The 22,520-nt window shown below is 40.9% G+C and overlaps 1 protein-coding gene across 3 annotated transcripts in view; it reads left to right on the forward strand.

The window, feature by feature from the left end:
* The window catches only part of TENM2 (teneurin transmembrane protein 2), a 1,031,222-nt gene that overhangs the window by 822,913 nt on the left and 185,789 nt on the right, over positions 1–22,520 (forward strand). For all 3 annotated transcript variants that reach the window (XM_054036715.1, XM_054036716.1, XM_054036717.1), the window contains one exon: positions 16,008–16,130. In XM_054036715.1, the coding sequence (XP_053892690.1) occupies positions 16,008–16,130 (123 nt within the window). The remainder of the gene's footprint in view (positions 1–16,007; positions 16,131–22,520) is intronic.

Raw genomic sequence — 22,520 nt, forward strand, 5'->3', positions numbered from 1 at the left:
TTAATAGTATTATTTGTTTTTAAAAAGAAGGCATCAATTGAAACACCAAACCAGTATTTAAATGGAAAATTAGCAATAAAACTCGGTGTTATATATAGGAATGAGTGAATTTTGTAATACACATATTTTCAGTTCATCCACTTATTCCATGAAAATATTGGTACAGTGGATTTCGCTTATAACTGATGTGGTTATTATAGACGGCCACTTATAGTAGACAGAAGCAGATTTCCTCTATTAGACTATAAACCACATACATCTTTCACAAATTAAAAAGGATGGAAGAAACCTCAGTTACAACAGACACTTTTCTGAGTATTTAGGGGTGTTAGTAATATTATGAAGGGAGAAGCAAGACCCACCGAGGAAACTTGTCAGATATGGAAGTGAAATAGAGGAGCTACCAATTATTTTCTTTCAAAACTATTGAGGGTCTGCTTTGTAAACTTGCTTTTGATGTTAAGAAAATACTCCAAAGGAGAATAAATCTACATTTTTTCCAATGAACTACTCCCCAAAACAATCATCTGTTCTTCCTGTTTAAGAGCTTCAGAAAACAGCTACCATAGCAGATTTATGTGTTGGGAAAACTAGAATACCTATTACTTTCAGCAGTAAACTTGCTTCACAAAAAATCATGTACCTTGACTGCCAAGTTAATTCAGATAAATACTGAGTAGAGAGACTGAAATGCTGGCTGGATTTTGACTGCTGTCTAATTTTTAAAATATATATTATTTACTTCTCCGTTGGTCACCACATAGAGCCCTACTGTACATGTCTGGGCTCTGGCTACTGAATTTTATGGACAAAAAGGAGAGCACAAACCAATCATCATAAGTACCATCATTGTATACTTTTAGTTACCATAGCCTTTTCTCTGTCTATGTGTCTTCCTCTCTATATATTTCTATGAGTATGCCGTCTTTCTGTGACATTAATTGCATCAGCCATAAATGTTTGTTTTAAGTTTTATTACATTGTGTGACATAATTTATATACAGACCTTACATATTATAGGTATATCGTGTGAGGCAAAAATTTTGTTGAGGGTGAATTCTCAATTATTTTATTCTATGCATAAATATAATGCATCCAATGGTACATGCATTAATTTATCTAGTACTCAAGTTCAATTCAGGGTTCAATTTAAGATGTTGACTTTTTTCTATAGTTTTTCATAGGTTGGATTGCAGTTGCCTGAGGGAACGTCCTCTCCCCAGGATCTGCTCTAATGTTTTGGGTCACCTGAGATGCTCAAACTAACAGAACAGTCCTGAGGTGATATCTTGGCCCAACTGAACTTCAGGTCAAAATTTTCATTGGCTGCAATAGGGACCTGGGTTTCACCCCTTGTATTTAAAGATGTTGGGGACTGGCAGTGAGCATTCTGCATTGCTAACCCCAGACTACGAAATTGGCTTCTTGACACACCTCAAGTCTGTTGACATTTAGGGCACAGTGTAAGGCTCTTGTCTCTTCTTCAGCATCTTTTTGGGTAAACAACAGGAAATTGCTTTGTTTGAGGGGATGTCTCATATTCTTTACTTCTCATAAAAGATGTAACAATATGCATCTTGTTATAGTTTTTATATGTGCCATGAGATGAAATTGGGCACATTTTTTTAAATGTGGAAGACAAAAATTAAATTAAACAATAATATATTCTGAATAAATTTAGACTCTAGTCTGTGCTTTTGAATGCTAATGTAAAATCCTCTTATCTGAAAGCCATACAAGTCAGATATCAACCCTAGATATTGAATAAAGAACACAATAGGCCAAATTTTCATACTTGAGTGTTTAAAGTTAGGTACCTACGTTTGTATTGAGGTGCCCAAATCCTGATTAAGGTTGCCTCAGATAGATATCTATGGGCCAGATTTTCAAGGACACTGAACATCTGCAGTTCCCATTGATTTTAATAGGAACTGCAGTTTTCTCTTACCCTTTTTCTGTCTTGTATATTTGGATTGTAAATTCTTTGGGGGCAGGGACTGTCTTTTATTAAATGCTTGTATCATTCCTAGCAAATGGGCCCCAATCTCAGCTGGGGCCCATGGGCATTACTGTAACACGAATAAATAATAAATAAATTGCTCTGTGATGCTCTAGTGTGGTAGATGCTAAGACACAGATGCAGAGCAAGGAAAGAAGGATCAGTGGGTTTCCATTTTGTCAGTTACCGTAATGGAAAAGTAAACAAACCTCTAACCTCGAAAACCTGCCAAGAGTCTGGCTAGTACAGGATTGAAAATTGAACATGTCCTGGTAAGCCCATGGGAGATGGTAGTTGACACTCAAATAACGGAGAAAGAAAATACATTTTTTCAACTATATATAAATAATCATTGAGACATTGCTCCTTTAAAAAAAGTTGGTATAAAAAATCAACAGCGCTATAGCAGTTAAATAGCACTAACTGACTACACTTAATTTTCTAAGGCTTTTTTTATTTAGGGCTCTGCACCTTTGTTCCTCTTTAGATATTGCATCTTTGGATCAATAGGACATCCACCAATCTAAAATATTAATAATACCAGGCTTACACGGATTAGAGTGGGTTGAATTCTGCATAGATACTACATATAATCTGTATTTTCCCCCTTGTACATCATAGAATATTATTTGGGCTGTAATATATAGTTTGATGTGTATCATACAAATTAACAAGCTAAAATACATGTCCACTGTCAAAAATGAATGAGAATCTTGTGGGAAAGCAGAAATGTTTATTTTCTCCTGTGGTTCTTTTAACTTTGTGATCACAGGAGAGTTTTTAAATCCACAACAGTAATTCATGCCTGGAACAAAACCTTCTAATATTATCATATGTGTAACATATGACAGTCATATGACTATTTTAAACTATATTGTTAAAGCTTTTATGTGATTTCTTTTAAAGGAAAAAATGGTATTACAGACCACTGTGCTTGGAAAAGGTACTCAGCAAGCATAATGTTGCTGCTGCTGTTTTTATCTGCATGTGGATACCTCTGCTCTATGGACAGTGGACTAGCTGCCCAGAACATGTAATCAAATACATTTTTGGAGACTGCATACAAAGGAATAAAGGTGGAGGTGAAATATTTCATTTGCACTGTGTATAAAAATCAGAAGTGGACCCAAGCTGCAAAATTTGGATATGTCCTTTGAATCCCCAAAGCTTGGAGCAGTTAGAGCTATGATTTGGGTTCAGCCCATTTGTAGAATGGATGCTACATTTGAAATTTGAATCTGGTACAGGTGTGGGGAGATAGGTGTTCAGATGCAGGGTTTAAATTCAGGAAAATCTCTAATAAAATATTGACATGATGCACACTTTAGTTACATTCAGTTTTAAAGCAAAATAGTATACATCATGTACTGTAAGCAAAATCTAATTCCCAGAGGGGGTAATATAGTGGTCTAAAAATAAGGTTTGAAATTCCTAGAATTCCTAGAACCACAATTTCAAGTCCTGGTAAGATCAATTCAGTCCTTCCTTCTCTTGATGTGAAATGGAAATTCGTTGAGTTCCATGCACTCTGTTGTGTGAGATCTTTTAAATGAGACCTTAAAATTGAGGTTCCATCTGTTTTGGTTGAACACAAAAGATCTCATGGTATGTCTTCTAAGAGTAAGGTTTTCTAGTGTTTTTGTCCAGTGTCCTCTTACCCTGTTCTTGTTCCACCCCAGAAGCAGTTGCATTTCAACCTTCCAGCATGAAAGGTACTATGTATGATAAATACAAATATTATTATTTATAGTCACCCAGTTCCAGCATTAAGAGGAACACAAAAGACTGCAATCTTGAATCTTAAGATTGCCAAAAGAGCGAGTTCATTTTATACAGTCTCAAGAACTGATTAATCTTGTGCCAATTTTCTGCACTCTATACAATCTAGGGCTTGTCATGAGAATGGATGAATAGTGTGCCGCATTCTGTTCCTCTTGTATGGTTTTTGTCACAAGATTTCAGATCCTGAATGCAGCATGCAATGCTGTTATTCTTCTTGTGACAAAAATTGCATTTGGAAAGTGGCACAAAATCAAAACATTTCTGTGAGGAGGATTGAAAGGGGAGCAGACAAAAAAGAATATAAAATGGAAATTCAGTCTCATCGCAGTCAGAATAGCAGGCAGAGAACTAATAATGATACAGGTTGTGACTATTGTTCCAAGCTGTCTTTAACTCTGCTTTCTTGTGGGTCTCCCGGGAATTTGAAGCCAGGTCTTCAGATCATTTTTTCCCTCCATAATGTAATTCCAAGTGTGTGTAAGCTTTTCAAGTATTTTTGAAGTAGAAAGACTGAGTTTGGACATAGAGGGGTAAATTTTCAAAGCATTGCATGGGAGATAGGCGCACAAATCCCGTTACTGCTAATGGGATTTGTGGGCGTATCTTTCGAGCACTACTTTGAAAATTCATACCATTCAGTTTGTTGCAGTTCAGGAGGAGAGAAATCACTGAGTTGGTTTGAAAAAAGTGTTTTTTGTTTTTATATTTTGTTTTGTTTTCCACTCTCTTACATATAACCACATCAAAAATCAAATGCGTTGTTTTGCTTCCATCTTCTTTTTCTCCTGCAGTAATAAATGTATCCAAAAGGAAATAATTAACAATTCTCAGCAGAAGCACCCTTTTTTCCCCCTGTTGCTGATTATAATATTTCACTCTTTAACAGTACCCTTTTATTATCTGTATAATAGCAGCATACTAGGCACTTTGCAGAGGGGTTATAAAGTAAGAGCCCTGTCCCAAACAATTAAGAATCTAAATGAGAATTCACATATAAAGAGCCAGATAGTGCTAGGGAAATACTGCCCTACGTGGTGAGGAATCAACCTTCCCTAGCATCATGTCTCAGAAAAGCACAATCCCTCCTGTATCTCTCTGGGATGCGGAAGGAGCGTGCCTGGCATTTTCTCCCTAAGAGAGGGGAGCACTATGCTCTTCTCTCTGAAAACAATACGCTACACCATGGAGAAGATTGCAGAAGTAGGGACAAGGCTCATGCCCCTGACTTGTGCCCTAGGGAATGAAGAAGTGACACTCATTGGTAACTGTATTTGTGAGCCAGCCCCTGTATTGGGAGGACAGTGGGTGACTTCTGGCACACTTGTGTCCCCCTTGCACCATGCATATGACCCAGAGGTAATTTAGCCCTAAATATGTGTGGGTTTCCATATTTCACAAAACATTTCTCACAACATTCTTGTGTAGTAAATAAATATAGTCTCTCTCTCTCTCTCTCTGGAAAGATAATAGATTAAAAACTGTGTAACTTGTAAGGTGTTTAGCTACAGTACCATGGTGATAGTACAGAGTAAAAACATAAGTAAGTAGTATACTGAATCTCATTCCACTAATAGGGATGTTGAGACATCCCCTGATTCTACTCCCTGTAGCATTGTGGTAACATCTTTGTATTCAGTGGAGTTCTCTAGCGTTACACCACTGCAAATAGGAACTGAATATGGCTCTAGAAAGTTAAATGACTTGGCCAATGACGCATGATGCATGATACAATACAAAATATACAAAAAAGTTGCATGTGCTAATAATGCTTTAAATAAAAACCCCAAATGTATGTTTAATTTAAATGTATTAAAGCAGTTAGTACATATTGAATAACTTACCAGCCTTATGAGAAGCATATTATTGAGGTTTAACAACTGTGAAAAAGAGACTCGTCTATTAATTGTGAAAGCAAGCATAGTAAATAAGCAATTATTTTATTTACATATTACAATGGTCATATTAAATCTAGATCAAATGATAGATTTAGGAAATCATACTTTAAACTGTCCTGTAGGAACAGTCCTGCACTGGCACATGAAGTGACATAATAGGTCTGTTCCAGTCTCTGACTTTTCCGATGCTGTGCAAGTGCCATTCAGATGTTTCACATGAGCAAATTCGGTAAGAGTTCTTATTCACCTAACCCTGCAGCCTGATTGCATAGCTTCCCTAAACAATTGGCATTGCACAAGGAAAAGAATATGCCTAATAAAACTATTTGATTGCTTTGTCTAAAATGTATCTCTTAAGAAAATGTAAATATTATTAGTTGTGTCTCTAAAGTCTGCTAGCGGGTTTTTTTTTAAAAAAAAAACGTATTCACTTCTCCTACAACCAGAATTGACCCTACTCTTCTATTAAACACAAAGTGTAAGTGTTTATACGTGAGTGAGAACAAATTTCAGCACTGGATTAAGGAACTTGCAATAAGTGGGATCTGGTATGCTGCATTCCCAGCCTGTAAAAATGTCCTAATGCTGAGACACAAGGGCATCTAAGAACCCAACTGCCTCTGGAAAATGCTCTGTGGTATTAGGACCTATGGATTTGCTGGGAAGGGTCTGTTCAAGCATTTCTCAAGGCATCAGGACTGGTGAATGGACAGGGGAGTGTGTTGATGCCTCAGAACACATCTAGAGGTTAAGACTCTAGAGAAGGCATCCAGACTGGTGGATGGAACTGAAGAGTGTGTTTTTGCTGCAAGGCACTGGGACAGGTGAATGCAGCAAGGAGAGCAGACATTATAAACAAAAGTGGCCTGGGTTTGGGGGCCAGGCTAGATTCACTGGGTGCCCCCGCAAAACCCTAATGACAGCCCTGACAGCTTTATCTTATTCATGTCAGGCAGCACACCTAGCAGAATAGTTTTTCCCCCTGTTTGTATGACACATATAAGTGCGAAAAGTGACACAAACACACATGCAGTGCTCCTGAACCTATTCCCTATTATTACTGTTATTTAGATGTAAATCATGCTCATTAGTCTGTGATACCCTGATGAAACCTAATTCTCTGTTAACAAACTATTTTATTGTGATACTCTATGAAGAATAACAGGGAATCGTACCCAAGGAATCTGAAAGGAGAACAGAGAGTTATTTTAACTGGAATTGTTGTGCAGGGGATACGCAGTATCCTCTCATTACAAAAAAACACACGAAAAGAACACACCTACTGTTTATCTTAGAAATGTTTGCCATGTGCTAGGTAAATATATATATATTTCAATGACAGAGCACTAATTTCTCCATTTTGTTATATTGGAGCAATCCCTTTGATTTAAGTGGGTTACACTGATGTAACTGAGGGAGGAGAATTTGGATCATAGATTCCAAACTTTCTTAGGCTGATTCTCATTTACACTGCCAAAGGGGTATAAAGAGACCTTAGTGTAACTAAGAATCATGGCCCCTGCGTTCAGCATCCGACTTTGAGACAGTTGCCTCCTCCACCTTTTAACAAGAGAAGTCAAATATTCTGCTCCGCCTCCAGTTACATATTGACATTGCTGATCCTTAAAAAATCCTCTGCTCCTCATTGCCCTCTCTGTAAACACAGCTGAGGGCTGACTGCCATGTGTACACAAGCCAAAGACAATGTCACTCTTCATGTAACTTCTAATACTTATTGATTGGCTTTTGTCGGGTTTATTCTGTTGCCAACCATTGTGTGTGAGAAAATGTTTAGTCATGCCCCTCAAAGCTGCAGTGCCCTGTATACGAAGGACACAGTATCTGCTTCCAGAGCTGTCACTGCCTTACTGAACCTAACTCCTCTCTGGGCTTTTGCTCAGAGTCTGTTAGCTGTGCATCAGTCTTGTTCATGCTTTCTTTTTTGTTAGCTTTTTCCTGAGCATTCATGTGGCCATTTATTTTATTCAAGTGTTTAGAAGGCAAGCATCACTGTACTATTTGAGCACCTTAACACTCATCTCTCTTTAAATGAATGGAAGCCTTGGCTAGACTTAAGCATAATGGTGTCAGGCACTTGTGCATATTTTCTCCATACAGTTCCTTCATTGCCCCTCTCTTTTGACCTTATTGATATAAAATTATTCTACTTAACTGCCAGGGGGCAAATTTGTCACGTACACATGGGAGAAAGAAGAAGGACAAAACGCAGGGTCAGCTATAGGTAGTCAGGAAGTTCCTTCAAGAGGAAATGTAGCCAAACTCCAAACCAGGAGACAACGGACCTTTCTGTGCCTGCGTCCTGTAGATAAACTGCTTGGTTTGCAAAATAAGCAAGGAGGAGAGGGCAAGTAAATGAACAATAAGGGGTCATAAGAGGGGCAGATACATGTAGCTTGCTAATTATATATGGTAATGATGCAAATTTTGGCCAATCATAAAGCAATAGATTACACTGCTCTACAGCCAAAATGCTTCTGAAATAAATGTAGTCAAACTTTACTAATTCTGGGTCATTGAGAACGAAAATGATGCTTAAAATTGTTGATTGGCTCTAGTTTTCAAGATATGCTATTGGGTCAGTATATACGACCCTTGACTTGGGAATGGCAGAGGATAAGTGAGTTATAAAGGGAAGGGATCTCAATTTAAACCAGAAATGACTAAAATACATCTTTGACTGGATCTATGAATAAATCTATGACTGGGTTTGGACAGTACTTGCTTTTTAGGCAAAACAATGAATGATGCAATGTGAAGCTGGTATTGCGTCATACATGATATGAATTGCATCATGTTATTCCTAGAAGTCATGGATGATGCAATCATAACGAAGCTTACATCACTCTGCTGAACAAATTGCCCTATATCAACTCTAGAAATCATACAATGTCGTGCTCTCTTATTTGTCAGTGTTTGATTTTGCAAAGGGACACATTTCTGTTTAGCCAAAGTGAGCAGAGATGCCTCGTACTTGTGTGAACAGTGCAGATAACTTCTGCTATGTTTGTGGTAAAGTGACTTTTGCATCACAAAAGCGCAGTATAACCACTATGGTTAAGAAAGCCTATCACCTTTATTTTGGCTGCAAAATTGGAGATCAGGACAAGAGATGGGCCCCACACATATGCTGCAACACTTGTGCAACAAATCTTCGCCAATGGTTGAACAGGAAAAGGAAATCTATGCCTTTTGCGGTGCCAATGATTTGGAGAGAGCCAACAGATCATACCAGCAATTGTTACTTCTGCATGGTGCCTCCAGTTGGGAAAGGTGTGTCAAAGAAGAAAAAGTGGACTGTGCATTATCCAAACATTCCATCAGCTATACGCCCAGTACCCCACGAAGAAGGACTGCCAGTTCCTGATGCACCAGAATCATTCTCACTTGAGTCAGACGAGGAAGAGGATGAAACTTCTGGTCCTGAACCATCAATGTCACAGGACCCACATTTTCTCCCATCCTCCTCCTCTGAACCACACCTCATAACACAAGGTGAACTGAATGATCTTGTCAGGGATTTGGAACTACCCAAGAGTAAGGCAGAGCTGTTGGGCTCCAGACTACAGCAGTGGAATCTCCTGGCAGGTGATGTTAGGGTTTCCATGTTCCGTGGCTGTCAAAAGGATCTTGTCCCATTCTTCTTCATGGAAGGTGATCTTGTAGCCTGCAACAATATCGATGGTGTGATGGCAGCCCTTAACATCGTTCACGATCCAGATGAGTGGAGAACTGTTCATTGATTCATCAAAGACGAGTCTTAAAGCTGTTTTACTGCATAATGGCAATGTTTTGCCATCAATTCCAGTTGGTCATGCAGTCCATATGAAGGAAACCTATGACAACATGAAACAACTTTTGAGGTGCATAAACTATGACCAACATCAGTGGCAGCTTTGTGGCGATTTGAAGGTTGTTGCTCTCTTGCTTGGTCTGCAGACTGGATACACAAAGTGCTGCTGTTTTCTCTGCGAATGGGATAGTCGTGCAAGAGGTTCCCACTACATCAAGAAAGATTGGCCACTCCGACAGTCATTGGAGCCTGGGAGGAAAAGTGTTCAGCATCCACCACTTGTTGAATCAAGGAAGATTTTGTTACCACCCTTACACATCAAGCTGGGTCTGATGAAGAACTTTGTCAAGGCCATTGACAAAACACAAGCAGCTTTCAAGTACCTCCGTGGAAAATTTCCAAGGTTAAGTGAAGCGAAGATAAAGGAAGGTGTCTTTTTTGGTGCTCAGATTCGTGAACTTCTTCGAGATGATGCATTTGATCATGCACTGCGTGGCAAGGAAAAGACGGCATGGAAAGCCTTCCAGTTAGTGGCAATAAACTTTCTCGGAAACAACAAGGCAGAGAACTACAGGTTGTTGGTGGAAAACCTCCTCAAGGCATACAAAAGCCTTGGTTGCAACATGTCACTAAAGATACATTTTTTGCACCCTCATCTAGATTTTTTTCCACCGAACTGCGGAGCAGTGAGCGACGAGCACGGCAAGCGATTTCACCAGGACATTGCAACAATGGAGAAACGCTATCAGGGCAAATGGAGCCCATCAATTCTTGCAGACTATTGCTGGACAGTGACAAGAGATGCTCCATTTAATGAATACAAGAGACAAGCCAAGAAGCGCCAAGTAGACACTGAATAGGACTAAACTATGTACATAATAGTTTTTTGCCTTTTGTTTCATAATACATTTTATTTATATAACCTTTTTGCTGATTTTTAAAGTGTTACATAAACAGGACAGGTGAAATATTATGATGTAAAGCAACCATAAACACGTGAAAAGACCTAGGTTTACAATTTATAATTAAAACTCTACTATCTACACAATATACATAGACATAAAATGTAAAAACTTAAATATCTTAGAAACAGTAGCCAATCAGTTGTTTTGTCGTATTTGAATTCAGCACATCAAAATACATAATAAATAGCACATTTTATCTCTGAAGCAGATGACTTCTCAAAAATTGTAGACCAGTGTTATCATAGTCAACTGAATATAATGCTTTGGTGTAAGTGTTTTCTTTGTTCTTGCTGACTTATTAGCTCGAACCCAACTGCAATTGAAATAAATGGCTCGCCCCTCCCGGTGCTCCTTGCTTGATTAGCTGTGTCCGTCTCTCCTTATTCCTCAGCTGGAACGGACAGAAATTTCTATGACATTATGAACCCTTGCTATTCCAGTCTTGGGCCTCTCTTGAGGAGAGATTGACAATCGTGATGAATTGTGCATCCATTTTGTAATGCGGGCAAGTAATCCCTTGGGACTAGGCCTACCACACTCATTTCACTTGTGACTTGTGTCAAACTTGAACCTGTTTCTCCAGAGAGAAAATGCTAAAACACTAACTCACTGTGTCTGCTAGCCCTCCAGCAACTGGCCACTAATGAGCAATGTGAGTTCAACAAGACCAGTTTGTGACATACATAGGTTTATGTTGCTGTGGTTAAACAGGAATATCTGTAGTTAAGAATCATGTTTCTAAGCTTGGTAATTACTGTAATTTAATAGGAATTGCATTTGTATTTAAATTCAGTTTTTTACAAAATCATTATGCCTGGATTTGGTTATCATGATTTTGTAGCTATCAGGATGTTTATTTGTTAGGACGAAAATACAAAACTTCCTTTGGTTCATATGAGTGTTTCCGTGAGTTGAGGCAATATGCAGATCAGGTAAAAATTCAAAATAGAGAAATTTCCCGTAGCGTATATATTCTAGAATTACACGCTACTATTAGAAGTCTTTTCCTTCCCTAGGGCAGTGGCATTCAGCGGAGTCCTTGGCAGTATGGTTTTTGCAACAGGAAAACTCAATAGGCCTTATTTTGAACTCATGCTGGTGTCAGGAGTAATTTCACTAAAGTCAATGTTAAATTGGTACGAGGTCAGAAGTGAAGCTCACAGTATTTCTGCTCTCCTACATGAGAATAACCCATAGCAGACAATGGGTCTGTGGTATTTATTCTGTAATTCTTTTGTTGATATAAATTTGATGGACCAGCTTCTGCTCTCAGTCACACTGGAGTGAATCTGGAATAATGCCATGGAACTTACTGGCGTTCGCTAGATTTAAACTGGCACAGCTCAGAGTAGAATTTGGCCTGAAGTTTCTAAAAAGTTACCCCACTTTGGGATGCAATTATGCTTGACCACTGTTGGCAAGTTTAATGATTTGAGAAATTTGCCTATGTAAAACTTAAGAATTCTAGTTGATTTTATGAAATTGCTGTATTATTGAAATCCTGAGTGTATGTTGAACCAGCCATTTGCAGACAAGGCTGGTGTCTCCCAGATCTGAGCTAGGGAGCTGTGACAGGAGCAACAAAGAGTCCTTACCCTGAATAGTCTTCCATTAGGCACCCTAGAACAACGGAATTAGTGCTGTCTAAAGGCAACTAGTTCTAACCGGGTTGTCTGCAGGCGGTGAGGTTGGAGCAGTGGAAAATACCCAGCAGAAAAGAAGAAACAAAGTATTAGAACATGTTTTTAAAAACACATCCTCTGTAAGATTCAGGAGAACACAATGGAACGTGCACTCTGAGCTGAGGAACCTTTTGACTGCCAGACTAGAACAAGCTAAAGGCAGCTTGATGCATGAACATGAAGAGACTCCGTGACTGGAAGAGAAGGCTTAGCCAGAGTAGTAAGGTCCAGGATAGAGCATCTAGGACCCTGAAAAGACACTGACCAAATCCCAAAGGATCCACAAGAGGGATGAGGAAACTGAGGCAGGGATTTGCATGAAGGTTTTGTTTTTCCATAGAACTCTATATCTCTTGTGGTATCTAAAAGTAAAGTGTTATTGCTTTAGAAATTCCTTTGCAAAGACTCTCTCACTTGCTTCAACTATCACATGTCCCTGAAGGGTTAAACTGTAACAGAGAGTGGAGCTCTGGGGAGAGTGTGCTTAAATGACTGGGGTGTGTTGGGAGATCAGCACTGGTCCTAGGTGATCATGGGGTCCCACTCCCTGGAAGTAGTACTAGAGGGAGAGTCTGTGTCTGGGAAGTATGCCCAAGAGGCCAAAGCCAGAGGCTGTGGTTGGAGCCTCCCCATGCCCAAAGGGGTCCACCTAGGGTTGCCAACTTTCTAATCGCACAAAACCGAATACCCGAGGCCCCGCTCCAAGGCCCCATCCCTCGCTCACTACATTTCCACCTCCCTCGGTGGCTCATTGTCCCCCACCCTCACTCACTTTCACTGGGCTGGGGCAGGGGCTTGAGGTGCGGGAGGGGGTGAGGGCTCTGGCTCAGGGTGTGACCTCTGGGATGGGGCTGGGGATTTGAGGGGTTTGGGGTGCAGAAGGGCGCTCCAGGTTTGTGGGCGCTTAGGGCAGGGGCAGGGGGTTGGGGTGCAAGGGGATGAGAACTCTGGTCTGGGGGTGCGCCTAGGATCCAGACCTGCTGGCCACTTCCAGGGTGCAGCGCAGTGCCAGGACTTGTAGGGACTAGCCTACCTTAGCACCGCAGCACTGCCAATCAGACTTTTAATGGCCCAGTCGGCGGTGCTGACCGGAGCCGCCAGGGTCCCTTTTCAACCTGGTGTTCCAGCAGAAAACTGGACACCTGGTCACCCTAGGTCCAACACAGCTGACTGGTGCGCATCCACAAGGGGTAGCTCTGCCTGGACTGTGGCAGAAAGTAAGAGCTTGTCGGTGGTGAGGAAGATTAAGCCAAAGCATCACAGTTTTCTCAGATGTAGTTTTTAAAGAACCAAAGTAGACCGCAGGAGAAGTATAGGCACTCATTGGGCCAAATTTCACTGCTGGTGTAAGTGTGCACAACTTCTGAATATATCCCACTATTTCTAATTACGAATGTATTCCTTTGCTGCAGGCATTCTTGTCTGATTAACAGTACAAAAGGTTAATCATATAAATTTACCATCTCAGGGTCTTTTGAAGCTTGAAAGAATAGACAGCTTCTTGCTGTCACTACTCAGCTGTTTCTCAGAGCTGCAATATACAATACCAAAGTGTAGCTTTTCTCCCAGACCCATGATACAAACAAATTCCCATACTGTATTCTTAGAAGAAGATTAACATGTCTCCTGTTTACAAACAGTCTCTCTTTTCTTAGTGGAGGTTCATCATGGATATAAGTGCTAGATAGATTGGACATGCAGAAGATGGTCATCTTCTCTCTGTTGTCTCTATAAGGGGCCTATGGTAGACATGCAAATCCCAGCCCTGTTAGGAGTGATTTCTAATTGCTCCTCCTTAATATGCATCTATGATTAAAGCACAGAGCAGCAGAGTTTATTAATGAAATCGTGGCACACTTGGAAGCAGATGGATCAGCGTTGTCTTAACACCTCGTTAATAAGATCTTTTTTAATTCCTTGTTTGAATTTACCTGGTAGTTATAAATTAGCAACTATAATTCTCTTGGAAGGACTAACCACTAGTTATGTTTTCCTTATCTCTTTCTTGTAAAAAAATAATGCTTCTTACTTGAAGCAAAAGACTTTCATCTCTTAAAGTAAATGACCTATATTTAAGGTAACAATTGCAAGAGAAAATTAGGTACAATTTTGAACAGAAACAGCTCTCTGAGTGTTACTTCAGCATAGATACTATGAGTCTGAAGGTCTCCTATCTAGGTTATTCCCGCTACAGGCTCTTAAATTCATTGAAGTCTCACTCATTCTTCTCTGTGTGGACTGATCCATCCAGAACAGTGAAAGTGTATTGAGCACTGAAACCTGCACATCACTACTTGAGGCAAGGACCATCCGCACAAAGGTCCTGTGCTTCCTCGTTACTGCCAGGCCTTCTCCAGCTCCTCTGAAAGCAGCAGTGTAGCTCTCATGCTCACAGCTCAGAAGGGGGGAGCCCACATAAATTAATGATCACTTGGTCATTATTAGCTGGCAGCAGTCTGGCCCACATGCTTAGTGGAAAGATGGTGCCATGGAGAGCAGCTGCTCCCCCTCCTGCCTCTGGCCTGCTTGCCTGAACACTGTGGAGACCAAACTCTGCAGAGCACTTTCAGAGGGGTTTCCAGGGGGTTGAGAAGGAGTGGAAAGCATGCTGCAGAGCCTGCAGCTCCATTCTATGGCCACCCAGCTGGGACCATTGGGTTCTTTTATCCTTCTGTATGGGGGCATGTGTTGATCAAAGTTTTTATTTTTAATCTGAATTTGGAGCAGTCATGCCTATATTGATACTCTACATTCAGAGATAATAACTGTCTGAACCATTTCCTATGGATTGCTAATTACCTTTCCATTTTTTTGTCTTACCCATCCCTATGTCAAATCTCTGAACATATTGTTATGTGGCTCTCAAATGCTGGAGATGTGTTTTACTGAACACTGTCTATCTGTTTGTGACCATTTTAATTCTGTTGTGCATGCTTGTAACTTGGTGCATTGTCACTCAGATCTGATGTGGCAGAACTGAGCTATTAAAAGGACCATAACTAAAGTGTGGTGTGTGCCCTGCAAAATAATGGTGAGCCCCTCCTTCCGCTGTGCTAGCAGAAAGCAGTCTCCTTGATGCTGTGTACGTTCTTGTGAATGGCATCAGTGATGATCGTGGACAGACAAATAAATAAAATTAGCTTTGTTGGCACTTCAAACACAGCAGGAAACAAAATGAGCCACGGAGCTATTATATGATGAAAGTATGGAAATTTATGCAAGCAACTTAAATTTATGCAAGGAGAAGATGTGTATATAAATCTCTAGTGCAGCACCTGAAGGATACACCCCAAGTCCTTGCCAAACAGACAAGACCAACATTTCATAGAGGAACAAAAAAGTATTTTCAAGTTTGTAATCTGATAACACAGTCAAGAGCAAAATCAAAATAAAATCTGCTGTTGTCAGTTTAAATATATGAAAATAAACACTAAATAATCCAGTGAGGAAATTCTGTTTGGGGTCAATTGTGCTTTAGTGTATTTTAGACCTAATATAAATTTATACTTCAGGAAGTATCACACTTCGTATTAAAAAATGCCATCTCTTTTTAACTTACTATTTTAAGAAATGTGTATAATTTGGGGAATATTGAGAAAGAAAGAGCTTGCTTGTCTGTATGTTTTTGTTCAGAGATGGATGATATGTTGTTCCATCGTGTTTTGTTATTTACAGTACACGGTAAATGAACAAATATAAACCAAGTCAATGTGAGCCTGCTGCTTTTTTTAACACATTAATTTGACCCTGGAACAAGCTGTTTTTACAACATCTTCTTGAAGAGGTTTAATTGAAAATGGCTGCTGCCCCTCCCATTAACTTTTTAATTTATGTATTGTATAGTTATTTTTCATTACTTTGTCTCTCCTGCAGCAATGCATCTGCTCGGACTAAACTGGCAGTTACAGCCAGCAGACGGACACACCTTTAACAATGGGATAAGAACTGGATTGCCAGGAACTGATGATGTGGCAACAATGCCATCTGGAGGCAAAGGTGAGGTTACAGCTGCATCTTTTGCACTCTATGGTCTTGGAAACTCAAGCCAGACTTGTCTCACGGTGCCGTTTGTAATAAATGTACTTCACTAGGAGGTATGCAAAAATATTTATTTATGACCTTTACAGTCTGCTGCAGTAATCTTACACGGCACTGGCTCTTTGCCTGGGTACAACCATCCAAATGCCTTCTCTACCTGTAGTAATTCACAAAAACCTTTAGACCCTGGACTCCAAGATATTAAATAAAAAGAATACTACCAAACATCCCAGGAAAAAGAAAAGGCTAGACACAGCATGAAAAGAAGAAATACACTGTACTGTCTGCAAGGAAAGTGAAGAGAGCTTTCGCCCCTGCTGGGACCACATCTCACAATCTTGTCCTGATTTAGGCAAAACTCTTATTGAAGTTCCGGGAATCCTGCCTGAGTAAGGACAGCAGAATTTGACTCCCCAGTGAATAAGCTTCCCCTTAGTATTAGTAAAGGGCAGTAGAGGAGATTATGGAAGCAGTCATGCTCCATATTATTCCAGGGAGAAAATAGAGACGATGGAGTCAAATAGAGACTGAGTGCAAGACTTCCTTTTGCTGTATTTTCATACCCCTCTTTTTACTGATTATTATAGTGGTGTTATTAGTAATAATTAACACTGATCATTGTTTCAAAGCATTTCACAGTTAGCCCGCATCTGTGAAGCAAGAAGTTCAAATGGGCAAACTGAGACACTGAGAGGAGGAATGACTTGTGCAAAGCTACAATATTAGTCAGTGGAAGTGTTTTGGATACAGAACAGGACTGTGTGGCTCCTCTGACCTGTAGTTATGGTGTTGGAATGTACACTGTCACTGATCACTCCTGAGGTGAATGATCTTGCAAAGCGGCGGGGGGCCCAGTGCTCAAATAGAGTAATAGAGTAGGAGGTATAGAAAAGCTGGATCTGAGGTTAATGCATGGGACTGGGAAGCAGGAGAGTTGAGTCCAATTCTCAACTGTGCCATACTCCTGTGGTGAATCCTTAGGCATGCCTTTGTGCCTCAGTTTCCCCATATGTTAAACAGAGGTATTAATACTTACCTCACAAGGGTGTTGTGGAAGTGAACTTATTAATGGTGGCAAATCACGTTTAGTTCAGATGAAGGTGTATGGGCCTGACTTTCAGAGATGCTGAGCACCTTCAGCTCCTCCAGACTTAATTTGAAGTTGTAGTGCTCAGCACTTCTAAACATCAGACCGTAAATACAATGCAGAATTATCATATTATATCACTGTTAAATTTTGTCCAGTGTGTCCATGAGTGAGAGCCCCTATGTTCAGGGCCAGCTCTAGGCGCCAGCAAAACAAGCTGGTGCTTGGGGCAGCACATTTTTAGGGGCGGCATTCTGGCGCGGGCCATGCCGCCCCTAAAAATGTGCCCCGGCCGCCCTAACTCACCTCCGCTGCTGCCGCTCGTGCGCCGCTGCTCGCCCTCCCTCCCAGGCTTTCAAACCTGGGAGGGAGGGGGAGATCCCGAGCGGCCGCGGCGCACGAAACAGCTGATTCGCGCGTCGCGCGCCGCGACCGCTCGGGATCTCCCCCTCCCTCCCGGGTTTGAGAGCCTGGGAGGGAGGGGGAGACCCCGAGTGGCTGCGGTGCACGCGCTGCTTCTCCCTCTCCCTCCCTCCCTCCCTCCTAGGCTTGAGAGCCTGGGGGGAGGAGGCAGGGCTGGGGATTTGGGGAAGGGGCGGAGTTGAGGCGGGGCCGGGGATGGGGTAAGAAAAGGGGCAGGGGCGGCCAAAATTGTTTTTGCTTGGGGCGGCAAAAATCCTAGAGCCGGCTCTGCCTATGTTACTAAATAGGAACATGAATATCTTATTGCTTTTACACATTTTACTAAATTGACTAAAATGCTAACAAAACCTTTAAAAAACAACACATTTAGGTAAGTATCCTTCCACCGTTAAATATAATGAATAGCAGAATGTCTGAATGTAATGAATGACAGAAAAGCAGACCCTGATAGCAGAGAGGGTGTGAAAGGTTTTCTCCCCCCTCCCTCCATTTATATAATTTAAAGTTAATATTGCTATGCCAGCACATTTTAGGAAAGCCTCTGGCAGCTTTTCACATAACAGCCATTTCAGGTCTGCCCCTTCCTGGCTGTGCAGAGTGACCTTTTATAATTGACATGGCTCAGGATGAAGCCAGTCTTTTTAAAACACTGGTCTTCCAAAGAAACCTTTAACCCTTCGTATGAAAATAGCCACTTACATGCAAGCTGTGTCATCACAGCGAGCAGGCCATTTAAAGGCAGTGCCACTTGTGCGGGCTTGTGGGGGAGGGTGAAGTTGCAAGGAGGGGAGGAACAAGCAGGTATTTCTGACTGATCTGCCTCTCTCTTATCCCTGGGCTAAATTCTGCTCTGAGTTTCACTAGTGTAAATGATTGTACTAGTGTACGCTGGCATAACTGAGAGCAGGAACTAGCCTTTTGATAATAAAATCATAATTTTTATATTTATACACTGTAGCATGTTCAGGCTGGTGATGTCTGAACATGAGTCAAAGCTGGGTTACACCAGCATGTAAAGATCAAGCTATAGCTGAATGAAAACAGGGCATGCTTACTGTTGCCTTAGGGTCCCAAAGCTCATTTAAAAACTGGGGGATTTGAGGAGAAGGGTAAAGGGAAACTTTATTCCTTCATGCAGGTAGCAATGCAGGTTCTCTCCATAATACTGAAGTGAGCACTGGGCGATCTGGCCATCTAACTCATTTGCCTGCCCACCATGTTGCCAGATAGAGGTGTAGTGTGTGGGTTACAGGTCTTTTCCTCAAGCAGTACACTGCAATCAGCAGCAAGTACTAGCCATGGATGCACCTGCTTAAAGAATCAGTAAACTGCACCCACTCCACAGTGAATGCCCTTTGCCCACTGCCAGGAATCCTGCTGTGAATGGCAAGCATCTGTTTGCAGAAGCTGAGGATCTGCCCTGGAATGTTTTTGTATACAAAAACTGTCTACAGATATTTCAGGGGAGTAAAAAAACTGATGATGGACAGGTATCATTTAGCAGAGTAAAACAAACTGGAGTAATGGGGTGAAACTAATATAGGGAAAATATTGGCTGAATATCAGGAAAAGCTTCCTGACACTGAAGTCTGTTAGCCCTGTGGAACTGTCTCATAAGGAAATTGATAGAAGCTTGGGACAATTAAAACTTAGACCAGGCAAAAAATAATCAGTGTACATTAGGGAATAACCCTGCCATGGCAGAGCGATAGACTAAATGACCTCATAGAGCCTTTCCATTTCTGGATTCTGAGTCTATGCCACGATGTGTCTTCAGTTTTAAAAATACTTTGGATGCTAGACACACATCTCCATAAAATGGGTGACCTGCCATGTCCTTCATAACTGACAGAATATACTGTGTGAAAATCAACCTTAATCATCCCTCTCTAAACAGGTGATGTCTTATATAAACAAACTCCTTTGTCTGAGATTTAGAAAACCTCTCATTCTTTTATGACCTCATAATACATCTTCCCTAGTGTTACCACAATATTTTCTGCTTTATGTTACTAAAATTTACTGATAAATGACACAGTGCCTTGACTTATTCTAAATGTAATTATTATGGATTGCATTATGTCATAATGTTCCATTGTACTAGGCAGCGTACAAACACATACTAAGAGACAACCTCTGCCCCAGAGATCTTACAGTCTAATAGTCATGGTAGACAAAGCTTTGATCCCTCATAGACTCATTCAAACAGACAATCAAAATACACCTCTACCCCGATATAACGCTGTCCTCGGGAGCCAAAAAATCTTACCGTGTTATAGGTGAAACCGCGTTATATCGAACTTGCTTTGCTCCGCCTGAGTGCGCAGCCCTGCCCCCCCCCCACCCGGAGCACTGCTTTACCGCGTTATATCCGAATTCATGTTATATCGGGTCGCGTTATATCGGGGTAGAGGTGTATAAGGGCAATAAATTAAGTCACCACCCCCATTTCCCCTAAACTATACTGTATTTAATCATTTACTTTGGTAATGTTTTAGTCAAGATACACCGTGTTTTGCCATGCAGGTTAATGTTATTAGAAAGCTACTGGGTAAATATACTGTAGGAGCAAATTAAAATGCAAGCAAGCAAAAATGCTGTAATTTGAATGCCATACAGGATTGCATATCTGGTCTTCATAAATGCTCACATGCTGTGTTCCATCTTGGGAGATGGATTGGGAAGGCAATGTAACCTGTATGATTTGATGTCTTAGTGGAAACAAAGCATTTGATTAAAATGAGAGACAACAGAATGTATAGTAGTATTTTGTTTTATGTTATTTGTTAGTGGCTCCGGCAGTAGTTTGTATAATTAAAGTCTATCTTGGTTACCTGTGTTATACCAACCGGAATGAAGGGTGCATGTGGCGCTGCAAAAATTACTCACAGCATAATGTGTATTTTTTCTTGATTAAACATGATGAACTCATAAATCTTAATTACATCTGCAGTGAAATGGTTTGCTAATAGTTCTGAACAGGATGAGTCTTAATATATTATATCCACCAGAGCTTAGAGATGTTTAGATTTTTAAATGAAGCAGGGGTTTAGTGGGGTGCCTATACTACCTAAACTCTTAGGGACAAATTGTGCTTTGCCACAGCCAAAGCCTTGGGAGCAGCCCTAGGCAGAGATTCTCCTTCCAGAGTTCCTTTCCAAACTAATCCGTGATCTCAGTTCCCCTCCGCCTCGATGATATAAGCATGGGTGGTTAACCCACAAACTCCATGGATCAGTCAGTCCTGGGGGCCCTGCCCCTGCTTTTGGCACCTTGACAATGTGGCTCTAGACTCTTGCCAGCCTCAGGAATCTGAACAAACCATGTCCCACCCTCTGTGCAGCACCTCAGACTCTTGGAGGTCCAAGCATATATGGTGCCTGCAGCAGAGGTGGCTGTGTCACTCATCTACCTAAGCAGAGGCAGATCCACACACAAGGGTTCCCTCCATGTGTGGAATTAGGAGATGTGACCCAGTTCCTCTTGCAATACAGCTGCTTATAGGTTGCAAAACTACAGATAATAGTGAGCCTGGAAACGTTGCCTCCTCTTCACTTCACAAAACAAGACTCGTTATTACAGGAGCATCCTTCCTGTTACTGGAGTTCAGGTTGTGTCATATCAGCCTCTGCAGGCTAAACCCATATTTCCTAAAGTAAATTTATTTTATTTAGTTTGAAAAATACAGAATTTCCAGATGAATTTTGAGACATTGTTTCACTTAACATTAGGAAGCTCTTTGGGGTACAGTTAGTATGGAAGATGCTAACCTGATAAAGTTGCATTGCACTAAAATTTCCATTGAAAAGACTTGTACAGAAATATATCTTTCTAAATAAAATTAAAACTGATCTTTTTCTCCTTTCAAAATAGCCAGAGGGCCCAGCCATTTGATGGACAAAAGGCCAGCTATGTTTTAGGATGCTAAATGGTACTCAAACCAGTTTCACACGTACACTCATGCCTTTTAGCAAAACCCTCAGTACAATGCATCTTTAACTCGGGCAATGTCATTCTCACAAACTGTACCCCAAAAACATTGCAATGCTAAATAAAGCAATCACACAAATTTAAATAACAACAAACAGGAATGGAAGAGGGAAACTAAATGATAAGGATAGGAGGGAAATATGTGTTTGCAGCTGAAATTTGGTAAGAGATGGAGAGTTATGAGAAGACTGTTCCAAACTGCAGAAGTTACAAAGGAGAAGGCTCTCTCACCAACAGTGAGGGTAAGAACATAAGAACGGCCATACTGGGTCAGACCAAAGGTCCATCTAGCCCAATATCCTGTCTTCCGACAGTGGCCAATGCCAGGTGCCCCAGAGGGAATGAACAGAACAGGTCATCATAAAGTGATCCATTCCCTGTCACCCATTCCCAGGTTCTGGCAAACAGAGGCTAGGGACACCATCCCTGCTCATCTTGGCTAATAGCCATTGATGGACCTATTCTCCATGAACTTATCTAGTTCTTTTGGAACCCTGTTATAGTCTTGGCTTTCGCAACATCCTCTGGCAAAGAGTTCCACAGACTGACTGTGCATTGTATGAAAAATGGTATTTCATGACTGGTATTAAATGCAGATCCATAGCCACCAGGTTAAGGTAGATCATTATGGATCCTCTGGAACTGTTGGTCTCCCAAATTAGTGATACATGTTTCCCATTTAGTACAAAAACAAGAATTTACAGGGTCTCCATTAATAAAGTCAACAATTACTACCCCACAGCCCCATAGTTATTTCCTATTTAAGCATAGGGGTATGAGCTACAGAATCTCACATGCAGCAATTGACCAATATTGACCTTTAATGGCAACCACTGTATGGGCTAAGG

The sequence above is a fragment of the Malaclemys terrapin genome, chromosome 8 (assembly GCF_027887155.1).
Source record: "Malaclemys terrapin pileata isolate rMalTer1 chromosome 8, rMalTer1.hap1, whole genome shotgun sequence".
NCBI classification, from domain to species: domain Eukaryota; kingdom Metazoa; phylum Chordata; order Testudines; family Emydidae; genus Malaclemys; species Malaclemys terrapin.